We start from the raw sequence: 26,891 nt of genomic DNA, 5'->3' as shown, positions 1-26,891 counted from the left end.
GTAATAAGGTTAAGGGTGAATTTTGCTTTCTTGACTAGATTTTACTATATCTTCTATTTTCTACATTGAGAATATAGTAAATATGTACATTTTTCTTAAAAGTTGTATTTGCCCATTTTTCTCACAAAAGCAAACAAGAGAGTGATGAAGGACAACTGGGTGGATGAACAGAAACACTGGAGCTCTAGCGCCTGTCAGCTGCGAGACCTCTCACAGAGCCTCTCCTCAGCTCTCAAGGCGGGGTGATAATGACCCCCTTAGGGGGTACAGCATTGGACACTCAGGACATGGTTGTTATCAGAATCTGAGGGAACTGGGAGGCAAGGATGTGGGAGTGCCAGAGTCTCCTGAGTGGGGAAGTGGGTCCCAGGGCTCTAGTGTCAAGGTTCCAAGGACTGTAAAATCATTCAGCTGAGCATCCCAGAGGACTGCAAATCCAATGTGAGCTCTTGAGTAGGCCCACAACAGTTGATGTACCTAGATACGGTCAGAAAGACAGCTAGAAGCATCAGTAATGAGAGACTATATCTTTCAGAAAGGTCTGAAAGGGTTTTGTGGGCATGGGCCATTCCTTTTGGATGGTATCTCTCTCACATTGGGAGAGATTCTTATTCCTATAATGATTCTCTCTTCACCCCCTTCTTATGCAGGCACATTTATTTTTCTGTTCTTTAGAAACTACTTAGCCAAAACAAAGGGTCTAGGGGTCAAAAAGAGTGACAATAATAGTTGTGACAGTAACAGTTGATAAAATGCTCCCCCAACAGGGGACTCTGGCATGAAGCCATTTCTAAACTCTTCAGCAGGAAAGGCACATATGACTCTGGGGAAGCTGGGAGGCGAACTGCCAGGCAGAGCTTACCGAAGGTGTCAGCATAGATCTTGGCAAAGGAGCCCAACGTGAAGCAGATGCTATACTGGGAGCTGGAGAAGCAGACGTTGCCCAGGAGTGGGGAAAGGATCAGATTCTCGTCAGTGGAATACATGCTGAAACAGAGAGAGTTGTGAGCGCAGAGCCAGGCTGTGCAGCAACACTGACACAACGACCAGTGGGGAAGGGCAGGGACTCAGGGTCACGGCTTCTCTACAGCCCTTGCCCTCAGAAGGGGCTCGCATCAGACACAACTTTGCCACCAGACTGGCCCAAGAAAGTGACATGATGGAGCTATCCCCTAACTCCCAATAACAAGCTGATTTCCCAGAACTGGGAACTTCATGCAGGATCCTCTAATACCATCAAGTTAATTGCACCGGACAGACAAGGGGAAACTTGGAGGTCAGAGACAAAGATCTTTGAACACAGGAAACAAATCTAATGTGAAAGAGTATATTTTAGAGAAATCTCAATTTTACAAATATAGACAGAAACACAGAAGTGGACAATCAACAAAAGGGCAACTTTGCTCCCCACTCTCACTGCCTTCTTCTTTATTTTGTTTTGTTTGGTTTCGTTATACAAATTCATGTTAAAATTTTTCCAAAAGCCATGCACAAAACTACAGCATCCTAAGTTCACTAATGTTTAAAAGAAAATCAGTTGTACACGGGAATCCAATCCACAACCTTAGCCTTACTGACCGACTGTTTTACAGAATTTCTTATTTTGGAAGTAAAAGTATTAGCTTATAAAGAGCAGTTCCCTACCTTACCCCATTCTCTCTCAAGTTATGCTCCCCAGAGAGAACTACTTCCAACTCTTAAAGCTTTCAGAGCACTTGCCCTACATTTCTAAAGAATATGTTTATGTTGCTATTACTTGTTTTAGGGCTGAGTTCTGACTTCCTATTTTGGTGATCAGGATTTAGCCCTATCCCCCACTCTTAAGGAGATACATAAAGAAGTTTAACATTTCATTTTGGGGGCTCCTGATGTTACTTTAGTCTCCAGTCACCGTCAGCCCTTCTGGAGCCAGGGAGAGGATACTGCTGTTGAGAATTAGGGCCACAAGGGCAGCCCCGGTGGCCCAGCAGTTTAGTGCCACCTTTGGCCCAGGGCCTGATCCTGGAGACCCGGGATCTAGTCCTACGTCAGGCTCCCTGCATGGAGCTGGCTTCTCCCTCTGTCTGTGTTTCTGCCTCTCTCTCTCTCTGTGTCTGTCATGAATAAATAAATAATAAAATCTTAAAAAAAAAAAAAAAAAAGAATTAGGGCCACAGCCTGAGGATGCTCCTGAAGGTAAATCTGACTCTAGTCATGGGGATACTATCCTCAGTCCTTAACTGGAGAGGTGCTCTTTCAATAGGACAGCCTCTTCAGTGGCCCTTTGAGGGGCCTCAAGAAGTCATCCAGTCATCTGCATCAGCCTGCAGATAAGACTGTCGTTGGGATATATTTAATCTGTTCTTCCAAGTCACCTTAATACTGTATTCTAAGGTCTCCCAGTCATCACTCAAACTTATTAATATAAACATAAGATGCATCTTGCTGAAAAGCAGCTATGTCCACAGAAACAAAAGCCAATAGTTTCAATTATTGAGTCTGCATTTAGAAGTTAACAGCAGGGATCCCTGGGTGGCGCAGCGGTTTGGCGCCTGCCTTTGGCCCAGGGCGCGATCCTGGAGACCCGGGATCGAATCCCACGTCGGGCTCCCGGTGCATGGAGCCTGCTTCTCTCTCTGCCTGTGTCTCTGCCTCTCTCTCTCTCTCTGTGACTATTGTAAATAAATAAATAAATAAAAAACCTTTAAAAAAAAAAAAAAAAGAAGTTAACAGCAGAGCAGCCCAGGTGGCTCAGCAGTTTAGCACTGCCTTCACCCCAGGGCCTGATCCTGGAGACCCGAGATCAAGTCCCACGTCAGGCTCCCTGCATGGAGCCTGCTTCTCCCTCTGCCTGTGTCTCTGCCTCTCTCTCTCTCTCTCTCTATGTGTGTCTCTAATAAATAGATAAATAAAAACCTTTAAAAAAAAAAAAAAAGAAGGTAACAGCAACTAACATGATTCACCAGGCAGGTACTATATGCTAAGCACTGTGCTAAGCGTGTTATATCAAATATCTATCTAATTCCTTCCTTCCTTCCTCCCTTCCTCCCTCCCTCCCTCCCTCCCTCTCTTCTTTCTTTTTTAAGATTTTATTTATTTGAGAGAGAAACAATGAGAGCACCAGAGAGCATAAGCAGGGGGAGCAGATGTGGGGCTTGATCTCAGGACCCTGGAATCACAATCTGAATGGGAGGCACTAACCAACTGAGTCACCCAGGCACCCCTATCTAATTACTTGCTACAACCCATTAGACAAATCTAATCATATTCTCTTTTCACAAAGGCAGAAGCCGAGGTTCTAGGAGCTTAAGTCGCTTGCCCAGGTTCACAACTTGGTATGAGGTGAAAGTGAGAACAACTCTAGAAACAATGCAGAAATGAAGATGTGTCTTAAGTCGCATATCTGGTTAGGGCACAGGATCAGTGAAGCCCCTCAAAGCCTGAAGGGCCCTGGAAAGCGTCCTTAGCCTTGTCTAAAAAGCTCATTACTCACTCTAGGAAATCAGATTTGCCCTCCAAAGGAGTTCAAGGTAAAAAACAGAGTTCCTTAGGACAGGAAATCGACTCCTGGGGTCCTATACCTTATTAATCCATTGACCTCATCTACGATGTGACGCAGCTTGTAATAAGCATCAGTTGGAGGCAGCTTCAGCTCCAGGATCAGCCGGTCAATCTTGTTGATGCACACAGTGACCGCCAGCCTCTCCTGCACTGCGTGCTTGATCAGCCGCTCAGTGTTCAGCATTACCTGAGAGACACAAGGCCCAGAGGTGGTGATCAGAGCAAAAAGGGCAGAAACGTTCAGAGCAAAGTCAAAGAGGGTACTATATGAAAATATGAAGTATGAAAAAAAAAATGAAGTATGAGGAAAAGAGGACCTGGGGAAAGAGATTGTTGGGTGGAAGCAGAGGGTATCTCTGCCCAAAGGCTGATTCAGGAATGTGAAGAGGGTACCTGGCAGGACTGAGAAATGAATAAACACACTGGTGATGCTGGGAGGCAGGTTTCTCGGCTCTAGAGGAGTGGAGGAAAGCTAGGAAGCACCTGTGGTGCTTAATGGAATGTGGATATCAATATTGACACACAAATGAGTTCTTCTTTACTCTTGATAATCACGTTTCATATACATGTATAGAAATAGTTACAGATATGTGGGGGTAGGTACTATGTTCAGTGAAAGGGTCTAGAAGTATTGGACCCTAAAGCAGTGAATACACCCTGACCTTTGTTTCTAAATACCAGTCCCCACTACAAGCAGCCACAATTCTTTGAAGAAACAGCTGATTCCAGGATTAGGGCAGAGAATGCACAAAATGAGTCTAGAACATCTTTTTTGTGTGTAAGAGAAGGAAGTACTTGAAAAAAGATAGGACATGTCAAAAGGACAAAGAAGCCAACCTGAAGGAGCTCTACTTAACCAAATCTTGGGGTAGCTAGAGTATCAGAAAGATAGCAATGGATTATAACCCACTGAAATAAAAATCCATGTACCCATACCGATGAGAACTAACCAAACAAGGGAGAAGATAAAGTCCTTCCTTACAACAGAATTCCAACCAAAAAATATAGAAGGAATAATAAGAGTTAGAGAAATCAACTTTTGCAACTACTACAGAAATAAACCTGCAATAACCAATGAAGGATAAAACTTGTGGTGCCTAGCGGGCTCAGCTGGTGAAGTGTGACTATTGATCTCTGGGTTGTGAGTTTGAGCCCCATGTTGGGTGTAGCATTTACCTTTAAAAAAAAAAAAAAGTAGAGTGCCTGGGTGGCTTGGTCAGTTAAGTGTCTAACCCTTGGTTTCAGCTCATGTCACAATCTCAGGGGTTGTGGAACTGAACCCTTGTCAGGCTCTGAGCTCAGTGGAAAGTCTGCTTGGGATTTTTTCCCTCTGCCCCTCCCCTGCTCACACGCATTTGCTTTTTCTCTCTTTCTGAAATGAATCAATCTTTTTTAAAAAAGTAATAAATGATAAAACTAACATGCAAAGTTTGGAAAAGAGAATGTATAAATAGGCTCAAAGTATAGCTCCATATGTACCACTAAGAAAAAAACAGTAACTTTACAGTAGGAAAACCTGGCAAACCCACCCCAACCAACCGATCAAAGTTAGTATCACCAGTAATGGAATAAGGTGACACCATGGGCCTCCTGATGCAATGGACTAAGAACACACAACTACATTTATGCAGCATTCCTGCCAAAAATAATGTGGAAAGGGGTACCTGGGGGGCTCAGTTAGTTAAGCATCTGCCTTTGGCTCAGGTCATGATCCCAGCCCTACATGGGGCTCCCTGCTTAGCCTGGAGTCTACTTTGCCCTCTCCCTCTGCCTGCCACTTCCCTGCTTGTGGGTGTGCATTCTGTCAAATAAATAAGTGAAATCTTAAAATAATAATAATAACCTGAATGTAATCATCAGTAAACATTCAACAAACCCAAATGGAGAGACATTCTACAAAATAAATATAGCTTACGCTCTTCAAAAATGCCATCATAAAGGACCAGGAAAGGCTACAGAATAGTTCCAATTAAGAGGCTAAGGAGAGGGCAGCCCCAGTGGCTTGCGGTTTAGTGCCACCTTCAGCCCAGGGCATGATCCTGGAGACCCGGGATCAGGTCCTGCATCGGGCTCCCTGTGTGAAGCCTGCTTCTCCTTCTGCTTGTGTCTCTGCCTCTCTCTCTTTCTCTCTCTCTCTCTCTGTCTCTCTAATGAATAAATAAAAATCTTAAAAAAAAAAAAAAGGCTAAGGAGACATGAGGACTGAATGCTAGGCAGCATCCTTGACCGGGAAAAAAAAATCATTTATATAAAGGATATTACTGGGACAGTTAGTGAAATTCAATAAGGTCTAGAGAAAAACATTCGCACAACAATACTGTATCAATGTTAAATGCCCGTTAACTGTATTTTGGTCATGTAAGTGAATGTCCTTTTCTTTGCTAACCTGCGGAAGTATTCCACTTTCAGACAATTCAAGGGGAAAATACACACACATGTGAGTATGTGTACAGAGAATCACAAAGCAGATGGTAGTGTACTCCTTGTATCGTTTTTGCAACTTTTCAATAAATTTGAAATTATTCCCAAATGAAGTCAATTAGGGGAAAAAAGAAAAAGCAACTCTGGCTCCCTCTATTGGCTATCTCACCAATGACAACATGAATGAAGTTAGCCAAATTATCTTTCAATTTGGAAATATATAAAGACACTTTGGGCTTTTTAACTTCAATCTCTTCAGTTTAGAAAAATTCATTAATATTTAAAATCCATTTACATGAATATACTCTCCTTCTTCTCTTTTAATTACATTTGTCATTTATTTTGAGTCCTATCACTTTGAGCTTCAATGGGCAGAAATGAGGGACTCATACTGAGGACTCATTTTAAACTTTATATGCTGCCTAAATATCAGAGCAAATATGAGCCTTAATCCCACAGACTACTTTGGACAGTTGGGTGCTTCACCAGTTGGGGGTCTGCCTTTGGCTCAGGGCGTGATCCTGGAGTTCTGGGATCGAGTCCCACATCAGATTCCCCACATGGAGCCTGCTTCTCGCTCTGCCCTGCCTCTCTCTTTCTGTGTCTCTCATGAATGGGTGGACAGAATCTTTATTTACTTATTTATTTATTTTTAAGATTTTATTTATTTATTCACGAGAGACAGAGAGAGAGAGAGAGAGAGGCAAAGACACAGGCAGAGGGAGAAGCAGGCTCCAAGCAAGGAGCCTGACGCAGGACTCGATCCTGGGACTCTAGGATCATGCCCTGGGCTGAAGGCAGGCGCTAAACCACTGAGCCACCCGGGCGTCCCCTGGATAGAATCTTTATTTTTTTTTGATAGAATCTTTAAAAAAAAAAAAAAAGAAAAGAAAATCCCATAGACTTTAATCTTCTCTGACTCCAAGCTCACTCTGCTCTTGGCACTGAGTGGGGGCAACCTAACAGGGAGGAGGGTCATAAGAGAGTAGAAGCAGACTCACGCCCTCAGCAGCATCGATGAAAAGGACAACTCCATCTGAGATGCGCAAGCCAGCCGTGACCTCATCAGAAAAATTCACGTGACCTGTAAAACAAATACCAAGTAAGTGCACTACCTGCACTACCTGCACTGGTAGACTGCACTACCAGTCTAAGGGAATGCTGCTAAGCATGCAAACCCCCCAAAACGCCCTTTCTCTTTCCCTACAGCTCCCTGTAGGTATATAAAATTCCATCAGTTAGTCACATGCTTGGATTAAACTTTCATACACTAAGTCCCCAAACATAAAAAGAATGAAGTGTTCTGGATGCCCTGGGAGGGCATAACATATCAACATTCACACTTCAGCTTGGTCTCAACAGCAATAAGCAGAGTTCTGTGGGGCACAGGACAATTCAGAGGCAGAACGGGCAAGAAGGGCCTGGTGCATGGGAGACAATTTCTGGCAAGGTGCTGCTGGTGGTGGACAGGGGCTGAGATGTTCCAAGGCACTGGGCACCTGAAGGTGAGAAGGTCCATCTGTCAAAACTCCAATTTTTCTATTTAAAACTCTGCCCTGAGTGGGTCCTTTCCGTAAGATGAAGACAGAGTCAGCTACAGCACAAGGTTTATGCTGCTCCTATGATGACCTTTATGTCATTAGTTTGTGTGTAGACCCCGTGGCCTCCTTCAAAAGACTAAGAATGCCTGAGGCCAGGGGCATGTCTGATTCACCCTTGTTACCAAGTGCCTAGGATGGGGCCTGACACAGGCTGAAATGAGTAAATGAATGAAATTCCTCCATATTTAAGTATTTTAGAGAAGAGCATAGAGAGGAACAAAATAGAACGCCTGGTGCACAATGCCTGCTAATTAATTAGGCAGAAGCAAAGGAGACTGTGGAAAACGGAAATTATCTCAATGAAAGGAGAAGTGAAGGGAATGTAAACACAACAATGAAACGCTGTTCTGTTCTGGAAAGAGTGAGAACACAAAAAACAAAGAGGGAAAGGTCCAGATAATAAAAGGAACATCCTACCCGGAGTGTCCATGATATTGAAGAGGTAAGATTTTCCTTTGGTATCTGGCAAGACCACCGTCACAGGAGTGCTTTTGATGCCAACACCTCTCTGAAAGTCACAAAGACAGAATGGTCAAGACTTCTTCCTATGCAAGAGGGCTTCCTTCTGCTCTTGGAGCTTGCCTATTGCTAGTAAGTTACATTGATGTCTCTCCTTGAGTGTGATTTTTATCTAGACCTCTAACCAGAATGACCCTTGAAGACAAAATCTACTGGTGTTAAACATCATTTTTGCAAGAGTTTGGTTCAAATACTAAAAAAACAAAAATAAAAATGAACAAGCAAATAAAGTAGGATTAACCTAACAGTGAATCCAGTGCCCTACTATCCCATCTTTATACACCGCCAACAAAAATAATAACTAAAGCATCGGGATGCCTGGGTGGCTCAGCGGTTGAGTGTCTGCTTCTGGCTCGGGGTGTGATCCCAGGGTCCTGGGATCGAGTCCCATGTGGGGGTTCCCTCGAGGAGTCTGCTTTTCCCTCTGCCACTCAACCACTGAGCCACCCAGGCGATCTATTGTAGGAATTCTTAATTAAACCTTGAAAAACAAAAAGTGTACACACACACACACACACACACACACACACACACACACACAGAAGCTATAATAAGAAGGACTCTTAGCTGGCTTAGTAGAACATGAGACTCTTTACCTTGGGGTTTGAGTTTGAGTACCACATTGATGGATGGAGATTACTTAAAAAAAAAATCTATAGAGAAAAAGCTAGGGGCACTTGGGTGGCTCAGTTGGTTAAACATTCAACTCTTGATCTCAGGATTTTTGTTTTTTAATTTAAAGATTTTATTTATTCATGAGAGACACACAGAGAAAGAGAGGCACAGGCAGAGGGAGAAGCAGGCTCCATGCAGGGAGCCTGACATGGGACTCAATCCCGGGTCTCCAGGATCACACCCTGGGCTGAAGGCGGTGCTAAACCACTGAGCCACCTGGGCTGCCCTTGATCTCAGGTTCTAAGTTCAAGCCCCACTCTGAGCTCCATGCTAGAGGTGGAGCCGACTTAAAAAAAGTTATAACAAAAACTGTAGCTGAACATATTAAAACACAATAGATAAAATGTTGATTACTCGTCATAAGCCTGCACTGTTCAAATTTCATTTAGTAAACTATACTTACAAATTTGAGCTCTCCAGGTGGTTATTTAAGAAAAAGAGGTAGAAATAAAGGAGAGAGGAAAGACAGGGGTCAGGGAGTAGGGGAAAGATCCAGATAGGAAAAAAAAAAAAAAACCCACCAGCTGGAACGAGACAGCGATGTATGCTCACTGCTTTACACAGAAGAGAAGCACAAAGACAAAGGAACCTACTCTCAAAGAGACACTACTCCTAGGAAAGAGATCATCATATAGATAGAATCATCTTCTAGATTTTAAGGATGATGTCATCTAAAAAATTCTGTTGAGTTTCGGTATAACTTACAGTGTAAATTGTTTTTTAAGATTTTATTTATTTATCTGAGAGAGAGAGTATGAGCAGGGGGAAAGGGCAAAGGGAAAGGCAGAAGCAGACCCCACGCTGAGCCAGAAGCCCGACTCAGGGCTCAATCCTAGGACCCTGGGATCATGACTTAAGCTGAAGGCAGACACTTAACCAACTGAGCCACCCAGGTGCCCCACTTACAGCATAAATTTAGACATCACCTCTTAGCATTTGCCCTACTGGGCCAAATTAAATCCAGTCAACAGCAGGAAGGTCCTCCCCCTACTCTGTGGCTTGCCTGCCCTGCTCTCTTTCAAGTACTAGATCAGGGGATGACTGGGAGAAGCAGCAAGATAAAGAGGTGTGAGGTGGCAATGAGAGAGGGGTGTGGTACACAGCAAAGTGTTAGCATAAAGGCTCCCCCACATTCCCTGAAAAACTCCTGCTGGGTTTGGTGTGAGCAACAGTTAGATTTCCCCAGGCACACTTACCTCCTGCTCTGTGAAGAGGATGTCAGTGTAACATAGCTGGAAAAAAAAAAAAAAAAAATGAAGTGCTGTTACCACCTGACTCCAGACTCCTCTCCCATACAAACCATCAATCACTTTCCCCCACCAGCTCCCAACTCAAGGGTTTCTATCTCAGGAGGTTAGATGGAAGACAGAAAGGTATCCTACAGAAATTCTAGACAATAAAACCAAGGCCCTCTCAGATAGAAAATGCTCCCGGATGGGTGTTTTTTTTGCGGGGGGGGGGGGGTGGCTAGGAGGGGGTCAGGGTGGTCCCTGAGGACCAGGTATGGCCGGAGAAAGCTAAATTCTATCAAATGCACTGAATCCTAAAGTAGTAAAGGGAGACACATCCAGCCTTTATGGAACCCCCCACACGTCAAAACACTCAATCTAGCAGACATGGAACATTTATTGCGCTGAGACCTGCAGCCACATTTGGCCTCATTCACAGGCATTTAAATTTATCACAGAAAACAACAAGGTTCAATTGTATTATATTTATAGAGTAGGCTATTAATACCATGACAGGAAAGAATAGGCTATAAAAGTCAGGATATATCAGAACAGAGGAAAGATCCCAAGTGCAGAACAGATCATCCAAAAATACTGCAGGTTAATATTCTCTAGTCTCCTAAGAAAGTTAAAATTACTTTCTTTAAGGCTATGAATAGAGATTACAATTATAAAGCAGCACTTTGTAGGCGTCATTATTTATAATGAGAGTGGGAAGGAAGGGGAAGGAGAGCGACACCCCTGTATATTCTGAATGGTTCATCCTAAACCTTCCACAGAATTTCTACTTACATCTTGGTCATAGCGCTTCCTGATTTCCGGGTGAGTCTGCTCTATTAAACAATCTACAAAACACGTCTGAAAGAGAAGAGAAGGTTAAGATCTGCCAAGCACAAAGGAAAATCTACTCTACCCTTCCCTCAGTGCCCAAAACACCACCTAATTTAGGGATAAAGAGAGGAAGAGGAGAGCAAGGAGGATTATGGGACAGCAAGGGATTAATACTGAAGCCACTGAAGCCATAGGATTATCTTCAAATGAAAGATGAAATCTTTCTTGGACAAGCATTCCCCCAGGAAATGAAAACTTATAAAATCAGAGTAAGGCTCAATTTCTCCTCTTCTGTATAGATGTAGACACAAGGCTGCAAGTGGCTTAGAAACAGGCTCCATCCACTGTTCAGGAAAAGCTAGAATTTCATAGCACAGTTTCACACTAAGCATGGAGGTCCCCCATTATCAGAGGTCCATCATGATGGCCTCAAATCCCAACTGTGACTCTGAGGCCTGAATAAATGAGCAGAAACTAAGAGAAATCCTGTTCCAAGTAGCTGAAAGTTCTCTCACCTTGCCATGGTGGAGATGGCCACAGAGGGTTACATTTCGGATGAGCTCCGAATTATCCATCAGATCTGCCAAGAAGCTGAAAGGAGAAAGGAAAAGAGAAAAGGGACTTTGGCAAAAGCTTCCAAATGGGAAGTGGTACAAAAGTGTTTCATGAATTTTGTCAGGAACAATTTTCAGACCAACTGGAGAATGCTCAGAGGCAGATGTGAATTTCTACATCTATATGGGTTTGGCTCTAGAAATGGAACAGACTTATCCATGACATGACACAACCCATGAAATGGGTTTCAACAGCAAAATCATGAGATTTCAAAAGTAAGAAAGAAAGGCAAAACCAAATAGAAGCACACATGTATGCACATACACAAGCACTGTCCCTTTCAAAATCCTCAGATTAGATACCACACATTTATTTCATTAATGCAAAGGGGGTTTAAAACCACTTTGAGAGGTTCTCTTTTATTTTTTTTAAAGATTAAAAATAAATTTTTTAAAAAATATTTTATTTATTCATGAGAGACACGGAGAGACAGAGACACAGGCAGAGGGAGAAGCAGGCTCCATGCAAGGAGCCCGATGTGAGACTTGAACCCGGGACCGTGGGATCATGCCCTGAGCCAAAGGCAGGCGCTCAACTGCTAAGCCACCTAGGCATCCCTAAAATTTATTTTAGAGAGAGAGCGAGAGAGAGCAAGCATGAGCGAGCAGAGAGGGGAGGGGGAAGCAGGGGGAGAAAGACAAGCAGACTCCAGGCTGAGTGCAGAGCCTGATGTGGGGCCCAATCCCCATGACCCTGAGACTGTGAACCAAGCTGAAATCAAGAGTCAGATGCTTAACCGACTGAGCTACTCAGGCACCCCAGCTTCTCCTTTGAAATTGCCCTTAGAAAGAAAAAAAAAAAAAAAAGAAACTGCCCTTAGAGCTAGTTAACAAAACTTTTGAGAAAACTCCATCTCATTAATGATGCTGAGGAGTTCCATCTTGATCAGAACTGGCACTGTCTTTCTTGCTTATTACCACATTAACTCAGAGGACTTTGACTCTTTGAAATATCAAGCCCACTTTAAAAGATTGGAGATTTTAAAAACCACCACTGAGAACATACAGGAATCTGAAGCAAGTTCTAAAGATAACTGAAAAGTTGTTTCAAAAATGGTTGAATGTTGACAGGTGGGCTGACCATTTCAGAAGGGATCCCACTCTTTTATTTTTTTTAATTTTATTCATTCATTCATTCATTCATTCAAAACAGAGAGACAGACAGACAGACAGAGGCAGGCAGGGGGAGAAGCAGGCCCCATGCCAGGAGCCCAATGTGGGACTCGATCTCAGGTCTCTAGGATCACACCCTGGGCCAAAGGCAGGCATCAAACCGCTGAGCCACCCCGGGACCCTCTTTTTTTTTTTTTTTTTTTAATAGATTTTATTTATTTATTCATGAGACACACACACACACACAGACAGGTAGAAGGAGAAGCAGGCTCCATGCAGGGAGCCGGACGTGGACCTCGATCCCGGGTCTCCAGGATCAGACCCTGGACTGAAGGTGGTGCTAAACCGCTGAGTCACCCGGGCTGCCCGGATCCCACTCTTTTAGACACACTAGATTTCAACATGTTTAAAACAAAGAAAAGTTTAATTATCTAGTAAATGAGTTCCAAGCACTTCAATATATGAGGACCTTACAAGTGCATTTCATCAATGAAAATATTTTCAGAAAATCTGCAGTACAAAGAATCTAAAGTACTCTACACATGTAGAATATTTCCTTTCCACAATAAAGAGACGTTATATTCCCCAAACAGCATTCTCACCAAGTCAAAATAGGCTCTGGTTGCCCCAACATTGATGATTACAATCCCCAGTTCTGTCTCAAAGGCCAGCTTCTAATACCCAACTAAAGAATTGGAAGAGAAAAGGCTGAGATCTGAAGGAGAGGCAGGAGAAAAGTTAAGATGGACTCTACACATTCCAGTAAACATGTATGCTCAAGGAAAATTCTGGCAAATTATAGGAGAGGACTTTTACTTTTACAATTTACTAGGTACTTCAACCATAAACTACCTCCACAGAAAAATTAACACACACTTATAACTTACTCCATTTCATACACCGTGACAGGTAATGTCTGCTCCATCAGAGTGAATTTTTTGGTTTTCACTGGCTTAATAATAGGTTCTAGGGGAGAAAAAAAGGAGTGATGTACAGGTTGGCATGAAACATAAAAATGCAGAGCCCCATTCCATTAGACGGAGCTTTCATTTTTTTTAAAAATAAGATTTATTTATTTGAGAGAGCACGCGGACGAGCACAGGGGAAGGGGGGGAGAACAGAGTAAGAGGGAGAGAAAACATCTCAAGAGACTCCCCACTGAGCACAGAGCCTCACGCAGGGCTTGAGCTCATGACCCTGAGATCATGACTTGACCCAAAACCAAGAGTCAGACATTCAACCGAATGAGTCACATAGGCGCCCCTAGACTGAGCTTTCAGAATGTATGATATGTGACATCAATTTGTTATAATCAAGGATCACTCATACATTGAGATAAGTTCTGAGAATGCTGTCTGGCACAAGACAGTGAAGGATCTCAAACTGTGGACTAAAGGGTTTGGACTTCATTTTGTGGCAGGAGGGGAGAGGGACTGGATATAGGCTGAGGTCAATGTCAGTTCAAAACCTCTCCTTGCATTTATAAAATCTAACCACTTCCCAGAAGATCAATGCAAAGGATTAAAGAAGTGGAAAATCAGCACTATGAAGGCTGGTTAAAGGAGCTGGGATTATTTGGATGGAAAAACAGGTAACACCAGAGGGAGAACTTAAAAAACAGTCTTTAAGTTGGGGCACCTAGGTGGCGCACTTAGTTAAGCATCTAACTCTTTTTTTGTTTTTTGTTTTTATTGAAGTTTGATTTGCCAACATATAGCATCTAACTCTTGATCTCAGCTCAGGTTTTGATCTCAGGATTGTGAGCTAAAGCTCCACACCGGGTTCCACAATGGGCATGGAGCCTACATAAAAAACAAAACAAGAACCAAAAAAAAAAAAAAAACCAAAATAAAACAAACAAAAATAATCTTTAAGCACCTAAACAGATATTCAGTAAATAAGTAAGTAACTCCCATTTGCTTAGTAACAAGCTAAGAGTTATACTGAATATTAAAACAGGGTGGAAGGAATCTCAATCCAGAAACAGTACCTGAAAATAGTAGAGAGAAGCCAATCAATTCATTTACTGAACTTTCAACACTGCCGACAGCTATGAACTGAAGTTTTCTAGGATCCATCTCACCTCTCCCAACCCAGTGCCTCCTGACTTACCGGTGAGAGGCTGGGTGTCTTCCTCCTGAACAATGGTCTCTACCTCGGGGCCATACACCTCCTCAGCTGTGGGGTAGTACTTCTTGTCCTCATGCAGCACCACCTCCATCCCAGGGTGGTCCTCATCATGATCTCCTACATCATCGTCATCATCGTCATCGTCCATCTAAGAGCAAGAGAGGGGAGGAGGTCAGGAGAGGTGTATATCCTTCCTTTTCAGTGACTATCTACATTATACAAGTTAACAGCAATGAATCCCTAGGCTTGACAGCTTCTTATTTTGAGTTCTGTGCCAAGGAATCAGCAGGACAGGTCCAGTTCTTGCATGATCTTTCACAGTAAGCCATGGCTACCGATGGCTCTCCTGTATCAAGTTGGCCCCTTTTTAGACGTGGGCCACCAGTCCACAAGTGGATTGAGATTGGAAAAAACAAATGGCTTATCACAGCACACCCTTTTAAGGGGAAAAATAACTTTCTTCAAGGGCAGGAGTCAGAAACCAGAGGTAGAAACTGGGAACAAGTCCATACCTTTTAGAACTGTTTTTGTTTTGTTTTTAAAACATTTTATTAATTTATTCATGAGAGACACATAGAGAGAGAGGCAGAGACACAGGCAGACAGAGAAGCAGGCTCCACGCAGGGAACCCAATGTAGGACTTTTTTTTTTTTTTTTTAACAATGTGATTTTTATTTTTTTTTTAATTTTTATTTATTTACGATAGTCACAGAGAGACAGAGAGAGAGAGAGAGAGGCAGAGACACAGGCAGATGGAGAAGCAGGCTCCATGCACCGGGAGCTCGACGTGGGATTCGATCCTGGGTCTCCAGGATCGCGCCCTGGGCCAAAGGCAGGCGCTAAACCCCTGCGCCACCCAGGGATCCCCCAATGTAGGACTTGATCCCGGGACTTTCAGATCATGCCCTGGGCTGAAGGGAGGCGCTCAATTGCTGAGCCACCCAGACATTCCCCTAGAACTGTTTTTGAAAAAGACCTTTGTGACACATAAATAACAGGTGTTGGTGAAGATGTGGAGAAACTGAAACCCTCAGATACTGCTGGTGGGAATGTAAAATGGGGCAGCCACTCTGGACAACAGTTTGGTAGTTCTACAAAATGTTAACCACAGAGTTATCATACAACTCAACAATTTCGCTAATACATGCCCAAACAAACGAAAATCTGTATTACACAAAATCTTATAAACAGATGTTCATAGGAGCATTATATATAATGGTCAAAAAGTGGAGACAATCCAAATGTCAATCAACTGAGGACTAGATAAATAAAATGTGGTATATCTAGACAATGGAATAATATTGGGCAATAAAATGAAGTATTTATACCTGCTACAATATAGACGAACCTTGAAAATATGATACCAAGTGAAGAAGCCAGACACAAAAGGCCACATGTTGTATAATTCTGTTTAGATGAAATGTCTAGAATAGGGAAGTCTATGGAGATAGAAAGTAGACTAGTGGTTGCCTAGGGCTGGGGGAATGGGAGAATTGCAGGGCAATGGTTAGGGGGTATAGGGTTTCTTTCTGGGATGATAAAAGCATTTTTAAAAAAAGATTTATTTATTTATTCATGAGAGACACAGAGAGAGGCAGAGACACAGGCAGAGGGAGAAGCAGGCTCCACACAGGGAGCCTGACATGGGACTTAAGCCCAGGTCTCCAGGATCAGGCCCTGGGCTGAAGGCAGTGCTAAACCACTGAGCCATCCGGGCTGCCCTATTTATTTATTTTAGAAATAGAAAGTGCAAGTGAGCAGGGGAAGGGGCAGAGGGAGAGAGAGTCTAAAGCCAACTCCAGGGGATCCCTGGGTGGCACAGCGGTTTAGCGCCTGCCTTTGGTCCAGGGCGCAATCCTGGAGACCTGGGATCGAATCCCACGTCGGGCTCCCGGTGCATGGAGTCTGCTTCTCCCTCTGCCTATGTCTCTGCCTCTCTCTCTCTCTCTCTCTGTGACTATCATAAATAAATTAAAATAAATAAAATAAAAAATAAAGCCAACTCCATGTGAAGCCTAACACGGGGCTCAATCTCACGACCCAGAGATCATGACCTGAGCCAAAACAAGAGTCAGAGCTTAGCTAGCTGACTGAGCCACCCAGGTGCCCTTCAACAAATACTTATTGGGCACTTACTATGTGCCAGGCACTTCTCCATTATTAATAATATAGCAATGGGGGAAAAAAAAAGAGGTGATGACATTTGAGTAAAAGTCTGAAGGAAGAGAGAAAGTTCTCCAAGTGGCTAAGGAAGAGTATTCTAATTGGCTGGAACAACAAATGCAAAGAATCTGGGCCAAGATTAGTAAGGAAGCCAGGATGGGAAGAACAGCACAGAAATGTGAAAGCCCTCAGTGAACAGAATGGATTTGATAGAGTGGATGAGACTGCCAGGGAGTGAGCCTACTAAGAGAAGAGGTGTGAGGAAAGGAGCCTTGGGGTCTGTTGACATTTAGAGGTCAAGGAGATGGGGAGGAACCAGCAACAAAGATGGAGAAGGGATGGCCAGTGAGGAGAAGGAAAACCAGAGAGTTCCATGGAAACCAATGGAAGAGGGGATTTGAAAGAGGGTGTGAGCAGGTCAGATGAGGTCAAGTGAAATGAGGACAGTGTCTGGGACAGAAGTCACTGATGAGCAGGGGACAGAACAGGAGAGGCAGAGGACAGAAATTAGCTTGAGAGAAAGTGGGAGGCAAGTATCAAAAACTGTTTTTGAAGTGTGCTGAACAGGGAAGGAGAGCAATAGGAAGGGGGATATGGGATCAGTGTGTCTGTATGCTGATGGGGATGATCTAGTAAAGGGAAAATGGATACAGGAGAGGGGAGAACTGCTAGGGTGAATGTCTTGTGCAGTTGAGAAGAGATAGGACCTAGTTTCTAGCAGATAGACAAATCATTCATAAGAGCAGGAGGGAAGGCAAATAGCACAGATGTACAGAAGTGGGTAGAGGTATTGGTGGGAGCCCGTTTCCCTTCTCACAAATTCCAGCATGTCAACTTCTTTCATAAAAAGAACAAAAACCCTCCAGTCGTGTGCTGACTGGCCACTTCCTTCCATCCTTATGCTCTGCTTCTATTAATGTAGCCTGACCTTACATTAGCTCTTTGGATAGCTGTACCTATCCCACTAGCAGGGGGCCCCAAACAGCTATTAAGTTAGTTTCCTCCTGCCCCATCCTGCTAAATGCATTTTCCATCTAATTGGAGGATCTGGGCAGCCCCGGTGGCTCAGCAGTTTAGTGCCGCCTGCAGCCCAGGGTATGATCCTGGAGACCCGGGATCGAGTCCACACATCAGGCTCCCTGCATGGAGCCTGCTTCTCCCTCTGCCTGTGTCTCTACTTCTCTCTCTCCTCTCTGTGTATTCTCATGAATAAATAAATAAAAATCTTAAAAAAATAATTGAAGGATCTGTGTAATAATTTCCAACTACCTGTAATTATTTCCAATTGGGTGTCCTGTTGGTAACTTGAACCTGACAAGTCTAAAATAAAACTATGCAAGCGTCCTTTTCTCATTTCTATTTGTCTGTTAATAACCACTGTTCCACTAATCATCCCACTCACCCCAATTTCTTCCCCCCAACTCCACACCTGTGCACCCTTCCAGTGTGATGAGCTCCTGGCCTCCTGATCCCCCAATTCACTAAAGGAAGGGCCCCAGCATCTTGTTTGATCATGTCACCTCTTCTTCCCTGTTCTCCACTCAGTGCCTTCCAGGGTCTCATCCCTCCTCTGTGCCTCACCCCTACAGCCATCTTCCAAAGACTACACTTTGGCAATTGGGAGGAGAAATCATTTCCTCTTAACACACTACCTCTGGACCCCCCACTCACTGCACTTCTTTCGAGAATGTCCTTCCTTCTTTCTGGTCTCCATTATCAAAATCCTATGCAATGGGGATCCCTGGGTGGCGCAGCAGTTTGGCGCCTGCCTTTGGCCCAGGGCGCGATCCTGGAGACCCGGGATCGAATCCCACGTCGGGCTCCCAGTGCATGGAGCCTGCTTCTCCCTCTGCCTGTGTCTCTGCCTCTCTCTCTCTCTGTGACTATCATAAATAAATAAAAAAATTTAAAAAAAAAAAAAAAATCCTATGCATCTCTTTACTATAATACATTTAGATAAAAAATGTTTTTTTAAAAAAATCTGTGCATCCCCATGTGGACCAGGAGGCTACAGGATTGCTCATTCTAGTGGGGAGTATGGACCAGTCCTGGCAAGCTGAGGAGCAATCTGATTGCACTTAATAAAAACCCCTTTACTAAGTATAAACACATTAATTATGTACATGATCCTGTAATCAGCAGTTCTGCTGACTCAAAGACATTTTCACATGGTGCAGGGGGTACATATCTGCGAATATCCATTACAGCATTATCTGTATCAAGGAAAGGCTGGTGGCAGGTCACCTGGGTGCCCATCACTAAGAAAGTAATGCAACCAGGTATTACTGAGCAGCAGTCAGATGCCAGACCAGATAGACACACAGCACCAGAGATGGATCCTAAACCAAATCACTTACCACAATGCTGGGTGGCAAAAGTGAGAAGCAGAATGATGCAGACAAACCGATACCACTTCAAGTACTTATATTACCAAAACCATTCGCATTTTGTAGCTCATAAAAACAAAGACAAACACACACATGCTACAACAATCACTACGGTAATACATACATACGTATGAGAAAGAGATACAAAGGAATTAATAAATTAATTAAACAAGAGCAGAGACAGCACAAGCAACAATACTGAGGAGCATGAATGAGAGTGGGATGATATTAACATTCAGTACTGAGGTGAACACATGCACACAGGGCCTAAGCGGTCCTTTTTCTTAAAGGATTTAACAACTTTAGTGAAACAGAATTCACATTCTACAGTTTACCTATTTGTTTGTTTGTTAAGCAGGCTCCTTGCAGGGAGCCCAATGTGGGACTCGATCCCAGAACTACAGGATCATGCCCTGGGCCGAAGACAGATGCTCAACTGCTAAGCCACCCAGGCGTCCCCACAGTTTACCCACTTAAAATGCAAAATTGATGGGTTTTTAGTATACTCAGAGCTGTGCAACCATCATCACAAACAATGTCAGATTTCTGTCACCCCCAAAAGAAACCTGTATCCTTTAGCCATCACTCCCCAATTCTATGCCCCAAAACAAAGGCAACCACTAATCACTCTGCGTCCTATCCCTACAGATGCCTACTTAGTCTTTGGTTCCACTATGAATGTCACTTCCTCAGATACCTTTCTTGGTCATCCCAGGCAGAAATGATCCCCCTCTTTATTAACCATTACTACAGTACTAAGTTAAAACTATCTGAATGGAGCACCTGACTGGCTCAGTTGGTGGAACCCACAACTCTTGGGTCTTAGGATTGTGAGTTTGAGCCCCACACTGGGTGTGATTACTTAAAAATAAAATTTCTGGGCAGCCCCAGTGGCTCAGCGGTTTAGTGCCGCCTGCAGCCCGGGGTGTGATCCTGGAGACCCAGGATCGAGTCCCACATCGGGCTCCCTGCATGGAGCCTGCTTCTCCCTCTGCCTATGTCTCTTCTGCCTCTCTCTCTCTCTAAATGAATAAATAAATCTTAAAAAAAAAAAAAAAAAAAAAACAACTTATGAAACAGGGCAGCCTGGGTGGCTCAGCGGTTTAGCGCTGCCTTCAGCCCAGGGCGTGATCCTGGAAACCTGGGATCGAGTCCCACATCGGGTTCCCTGCATGGAGCCTGCTTCTCCCTCTGCCTGTGTCTCTGCCTCTCTCTCTGTGTCTCTCATGAATAAATAAATAAAACCTTTTTTAAAAAAGATTATTTATGATTATTTATTTTTAGATTTTTTTTTTATTATTACTAAGATTTTTTATTTATCTATTCATGAGAGACAGAGAGAGAGAGAGGCAGAGACACAGGCAGAGGGAGAAGCAGACTCCATGCAGGGATTCGGATGTGGGACTCGATTCTGGGACTCCAGGATCATACCCTGGGCTGAAGGCAGGCACTCAACCATTGAGCCACCCAGGTGTCCTAATCATAAATAATCTTAAATGGTACTTGTCCGTTCTTCCCGGCTTCATACTATAAATATTTTTTTGTACTTCATCTCCCCCGGCGAAAGTAGGTTCCTAAAGAGCAGATATAGTGCCTCAGCTCTTTCCGTATCATGATTGTTTGGAAATAGTAAATGATTACAAATACTTAATGAATGGGATGCCTAGGTGGCTCAGCGGTTGAGTGTCTGCCTTTGATTCCGGGCATGATCTTGGAGTCCCTGGATCAAGTCCCACATCAGGCTACTTGCATGGAGCCTGCTTCTCCTCCCTTTGCCTATGTCTCTGCCTCTTCTCTCTCTGTGTCTCACGAATAAATAAATAAAATCTAAAAAAAAAAAAAAGAATGGGACCAAGCACAGATGCCTGAGGCATGTTACCTCTGGTGGTGATCCATTAATCAGCACTCTTAGGGTCTCACTGTTCTATCAGCTGCGAGCTCTCCTAAATACATTATGACTCAACCCGTATTCTTCCCATAAGGACATCATAAGTTACAATGATTACCTTAGGAAAAGTGAAATGGAATAAGGACCAACAAGACTTTTTATGTATTTGATCTGCATGAGAATGTATTCAAATTGCTTGTAAAATGAAAACTATCATTTTAAAATATTTTTAAAAAGAAAAATCTGGCTTATAAAAAAATTAAAAACTTTAAATGCCCTGCTCAAATCAAGATACGTAATATCTAATCTACAGTATACCTCTGACCTATATCTCAATCTAGTAACCATACCAAGAAAATCATTTTTATAAAACTCATATGAGCTACTACCTAAGAGTTCAACAATCATTTCTTTTAAAATTCCTTCCATCAGGGCACCTGGGTGGCTCAATGGTTGAGCATCTCCCTGCAGAGAGCCTGCTTCTCCCTTTGCCCAGGTCCTGTCTCTCTGTGTCTCGAATGTATGAATGAATGAATGAATGAATGAATAAAATTCCTTCCATCATTTTTATCGTTGATGCACATCACACTAACTAGTTGGTAGTTTCTGATGCAGTGCTGTATCTCCATCTTTGAAAAGTAAAAAACTTGCCTGATTCACTTGTTAGCACCACAGTCACTCCCCAGTTTCTTAAAGATGACCACAATGGCTCTCTCAGCTTACCCCACCACTCCAACCCAGGAAATAATTCATCTGGGCCTAGAGACTTGACTACACCTAAAGATGCAAGATGCTCTCTTTTACCTTACCTAGATGGCCTCAATTTTCTTCTTCTAGTGTTTATTCTACTTTTTTCTTATTTGAAGGGCATTTTCCCTAATGGAGAAGACAGATACCAACCAGGACTTTTTTTTTTTTTTTTAAAGATTTTATTTATTTATTCATGAGAGACACACACAGAGAGGGGGGCGAGCAGAGACATAGGCAGAGGGAGAAGCAGGCTCCATGAAGGGAGCCGATGCGAAACTCGATCCCGGGACTCCAGGATCACCCCCTGGGCTGGAGGCAGGCGCTAAACGCTGAGCCACCCATGGATCCCCTGTTCTGCTTTCCTGCTGTACTGTTAGTATCATGCCTCCACTGGTAAGTGGTAGGCCCATCTATTTCTTGTTCATCTTGTTCTGAACATTGCTAACACATAAAAGCTACCTTTGATATCTTTTGCAAACTTTAGACCACTTTGGACTTCATCTGCCATAGCTCTCCTGAAGGGAGTCATAAGAATCTGTAGCCCCCCCCCCCCCCCGCTTTTTTAATACTTATTTGAGAGAGAGAGTGAGAGAGAGAGAGCATGTGCAAGCATGAGCAGATGGAGAAGTAGACTCCCCACTGAGCAGGGAGTCCAAGGTGGGGCTTGATCCCCGGACGCTGGGATCATGACCCGAGCCGAAGGCAGACAATGACTGATTGACTGAGCCACCTAGGCGCCCCTGTACCTTACCTTTCTATTGCTTTTATTCATCTTTCAGGAGCTAAGCTTATGAAGAAGTTGCCAGTGCAGCTGCACTTGGAAAAACTGACTACCTTTTCTAAGCTGGTATTACTCATTAACTGTCAAAAAGAACGTCAGGTTAAGTGGAAGGAGAGCTACTACCAGATGAACCAGAGATTGTATTACAAAACCACCCCACCTAGGGACACCTGGGTGGCTCAGTCCCGGAGTCCCGGGATTGAGTCTCACATCGGGCTTCCTGCATGAAGCCTGTTTCTCCCTCTGCCTAAGTCTCTACCTTCTCTCTGCTTCTCATGAATAAATAAATAAAATCTAAAAAAATAAAAAACCACCCCACCTATGGAACCACCTTATATCACCTTTTGGAACTTTAGTAGCTAAGCTTTTTAGGGGAAGCATAAGACCCCAACAAGTACTCATTTTAAAAGGTACAATGTGAGAGATGTCCACAGGATATTATGGGAACACAGAAGATTCAGTACTTTTTTTTTTTTTTTAAAGAGAAAGAGATTGAAAACAGCAATATATTTGTTTTACCTCATCGAGATCTTTGGTCTCTCTGCCCAATTCATCATCATCTTCATCAGAATCAAGCTCTGGTCCAATATAATTCCCAAACTCATCATACAAGTCAGTATCCATGATGCTAAAATTCAAGGAAATGAGGCATTAGATTCTGACGAGGTAACTGAAGCTTCTACCCACAGCCCCCGTTTCTAACCTTATGGCTGACCATATCCCTTCACACATCTCTTCAGCTGGACCAATCTACTGACTGCTCCTCCCAAGGCCCTGTACTTTCCCCTCCTCACTGTTTTACCTGTTGTCCCTGTTTACATTTTCTCCCACTCTTATAATACTAAAAAAATTTTAACTTAAAATACCGAGAAGTTGCAAAGTAGCACAAATAATTTTCTTTTTCCTAAATTACTTGAGGAGAAGTTGCTGACACAATGCTTCATCACTCCCTAATACTTGAATGCAGGAGTTGGCAAACTATGGCCTGTGGCCAATCTGGCCTGCTGTCTGTTTTCATACAGCCCCCAAGCTAGAAATGCTTTTTACATTTTTAAATAGTTAAAAAATATCAAAAGAATATTTCATGATAAGTGCAAATTACATAAAATTCAAATTTCAGTGTCTATAAAAACAGCTTTATTGGAACACTGCCAGGCTCATTCATTTATAATGTCTATGGCTGCTTTCACACTGTTACAGCAAAGTTGAGTAGCTACAACAGAGACCATATGGCCCACAAAGCCTAAAATATTTACTATCTGGCCCTTGATAGAAAAAGTTTGCCAACCTCTGCTTTAATGTGTATGATTCCTACAAACAAGGACATTTTCCCACAAACCGGAACACAACAATCAAAATCAGAAAATTAATAGTGATGCATTACTACTACCTAATCCACAGACTTCCATTATTAGAACAAACTGGGGTTTTTTTGTTTGTTTGTTTTTTAAGTAGGCTCCAAGTGTCCAGTGTGGAGCCTAAAGCCCAGCTTGAACTCATGACCCTGAGATAAAGACATGAGCTGAGACCAAGAGTCGGACACTTAACAGATGGGGCCACCCAGGTACCCCCAGAATGAACTGTTCTAACAATGTCCTGCACAGCAAGGATCCAATCCAGGATGACATGTTTGCATTTAACAGTCATGTGTTTAGTCTCCTATACTCAGGAACAGCTCCTCAGTCTCTCCTTGACTTTTACAATGTGACACTTTTGAAGATTACAGGCTATTGATTTTTGTAAAATGTCCCCGTAATTTGGGTTTGTCTGATGTTTTCTCATGATTGGAGTCAGGTTTTACATCATGGGCAGGAATATCTCAGAAGTAATGGGGTGTCCTTTTCAGTGCATCTCCTATTAAGTGGTACATGGTTTTAATCTATCCCTTTAGTAATGATGTTAATTTAATCACTTGATTATGGTGGTGTCTGCCAGGCTTTTCCAAAGTTACTTGCTTTTTTTTTTTTGTAATTGATAAGTATTCTGTGGGTTCTCTCCACTTCAATTACTGAAATTCTATTCAAGTAACAATTCAAATGCCATCTCTTTAAGCTTTTCTAGATCCTTAGTTTCTCACTCCCCTACACTGCTATAACCTTTTGTATCTTTTTTTTTAAAGATTTTATCTATCTATCTATCTATCTATCTATCTATTTATTTATTTATTCATTCATTCATTCATGAGAGACGCAGTGAGAGAGAGAGAGAGAGAGAGAGAGGCAGAGACACAGGCAGAGGGAGAAGCAGGCCCCATGCAGGGAGCCTGATGTGGGACTTGATCCCAGGTCCCCAGGATCAGGCCCTGGGCTGAAGGCGGTGCTAAACCCCTGAGCCACCAGGGCTGCCCAGCCTTTTGTATCTTAATCAGCATTTAATTCTGCCTTGAATGGCAGTTAACTAATTACCCTCCCCAACAACTGTACAGTTTATAAGTAATAACAGATCAGAGGCAGAGTAAGGGTACGGCTCTGGAGTTGAAAGGCCTAGACTTGTTTTGTTTTTGTTTTTAAAGATTTTATTTATTTATTTGAGAGAGGGAGAGCGCACATGAATTGAGGGAGGGGCAGAGGGAGAGCAGGGAGACTGACTTGGAGCTCCATCCTGGGATCCCAGGATCATGACCTGAACTGAAGGCAGACGCTTAACCGACTGAGCCACACAGGTGCCCTGAAAGACCCAGATCTGAATCCTAACTTTGTCACTTACTATGTACTTTCAGGTATGTTACTTCACATCTCCAAATCTATTTCCTCAACTGGAAAATGGAGTGAGTAATCCCCATTGCATAAAAAGTTATGAGATTTAAAACAGTCTATGTAAACAATTTATCACAGTCCCAGGCTCAGTAAATGTTAGGAAGCATTATTTTTTGACCATTCTTGAATACAGGAACTCTGTGTTCCTTGTGCCTACTTGCCAATGCCCAATATAGTACCTTGCATAGGAAGGAGCTGGATAAATGTTAACTGAATGGAATATTTAATTTTGAGATAGTGATATTTAACTCAAGTAAAGGACTAGCTCTAAGGACTTAAATGTAAATTATTATGGTAACTTTCATTTGCAGAGATTCTTTTTACTTCCCAAGAGCTATCAACATCTGTGCTCGTTTTATTCTCCCAAGATCCATGAAGTGACTGCACACATTTTTATAAAAGGCAGCTTGTAACAAAGCAAGCTCATTTCTGCTCCAGGGCCACTGCTCTTGAAATTCCCTTCCAAAGGGCCCCTGGGTGGCTTAGTCAGTTAAACATCTACCTTCTTCTGGGTTCGTGGTCTCAGGGTCCTGGGATTGAGCCCCCTATCCTGCTCCCTGCTTGGCAGGGAGTCTGCTTCTCCTTCTCCCTCTGCTCCTCCCCCAGCTCCTGCTCAAACTCTCTCTCTCAAATAAATTTAAAAAAATTCTCTTCGGAAATGCTCTTCCTGGGATTCCTGAGTGGCTCAGTGGGTAAGTGCCTACCTTTGGCTCAGATTGTGATCCCAGAGTCCTGGGATTGAGTCCCACATCAGGCTCCCTGCAGGCAGCCTGCTTCTCCCTCTGCCTTTGTCTCTCTCATTAATAAATAAATAAAATCTTAAAAAAAAAAAAAAGGAAATGCTCTTCCCATGGATATATTTATACCTTGTTACTTCATTTCACTCAGGTCCCTACTAAAATGTCACCGGAGAATGTAACTCTAAAATAGTCCCTACTACACACACTTTCCAACCCCCACTTTCACTGTTGTTTTTTTTTTTTTTAAGAATTTATTTATTTATTTATGATAGTGAGAGAGAGAGGCAGAGAGGCAGAGACATAGGCAGAGGGAGAAGCAGGCTCCACGCACCGGGAGCCCGACGTGGGATTCGATCCCGGGTCTCCAGGATCGCGCCCTGGGCCAAAGGCAGGCGCCAAACCGCTACGCCACCCAGGGATCCCAGATTTTATTTATTTATTCATGAGAGAGAGACATAGGCAGAGGGAGAAGCAGGTTCCTCGCTGAGGGGGACTGACCCCGGGACCACGACCTGAGCCAAGGGCAGACAGATGCTCAACCAAGGAGCCACCCAGGCGTCCCTACTCTCACCGTTTTATTATTATTTTTACTAGTAGTACTAGACCCTCGTTCACATATTCAGGTCATTTTCACTGTCATTTCCCCAACTAAAATTTAAGCAAGGACTTTTTTTCACTTAGAACTACGCTGGTACAAAATGAGACCTCCATAAGTATTTGCTGAATGAATGATTCCAACAGCGCACAGAGAAG

The 26,891-nt window shown here is 43.2% G+C and overlaps 1 protein-coding gene across 1 annotated transcript in view; it reads right to left on the bottom strand.

The window, feature by feature from the left end:
* The window catches only part of EFTUD2 (elongation factor Tu GTP binding domain containing 2), a 45,783-nt gene that overhangs the window by 18,432 nt on the left and 460 nt on the right, over window positions 1-26,891 (bottom strand). The window contains exons 2-11 of the mRNA XM_055329622.1: window positions 23,162-23,270; window positions 14,656-14,821; window positions 13,431-13,509; window positions 11,332-11,407; window positions 10,778-10,843; window positions 9,953-9,988; window positions 7,980-8,070; window positions 6,963-7,045; window positions 3,561-3,727; window positions 863-987 (exon numbers count right to left, since the gene is read on the bottom strand). Of these exons, the coding sequence (XP_055185597.1) occupies window positions 863-987; window positions 3,561-3,727; window positions 6,963-7,045; window positions 7,980-8,070; window positions 9,953-9,988; window positions 10,778-10,843; window positions 11,332-11,407; window positions 13,431-13,509; window positions 14,656-14,821; window positions 23,162-23,266 (994 nt within the window). The 5' untranslated portion in view covers window positions 23,267-23,270. The remainder of the gene's footprint in view (window positions 1-862; window positions 988-3,560; window positions 3,728-6,962; window positions 7,046-7,979; window positions 8,071-9,952; window positions 9,989-10,777; window positions 10,844-11,331; window positions 11,408-13,430; window positions 13,510-14,655; window positions 14,822-23,161; window positions 23,271-26,891) is intronic.

Source organism: Nyctereutes procyonoides, unplaced genomic scaffold, assembly GCF_905146905.1.
Source record: "Nyctereutes procyonoides isolate TBG_1078 unplaced genomic scaffold, NYPRO_anot_genome, whole genome shotgun sequence".
NCBI classification, from domain to species: domain Eukaryota; kingdom Metazoa; phylum Chordata; class Mammalia; order Carnivora; family Canidae; genus Nyctereutes; species Nyctereutes procyonoides.
The sequence above is the reverse complement of the archived record's forward strand: the minus strand, read 5'-3'. Positions and strand labels throughout refer to the sequence as shown.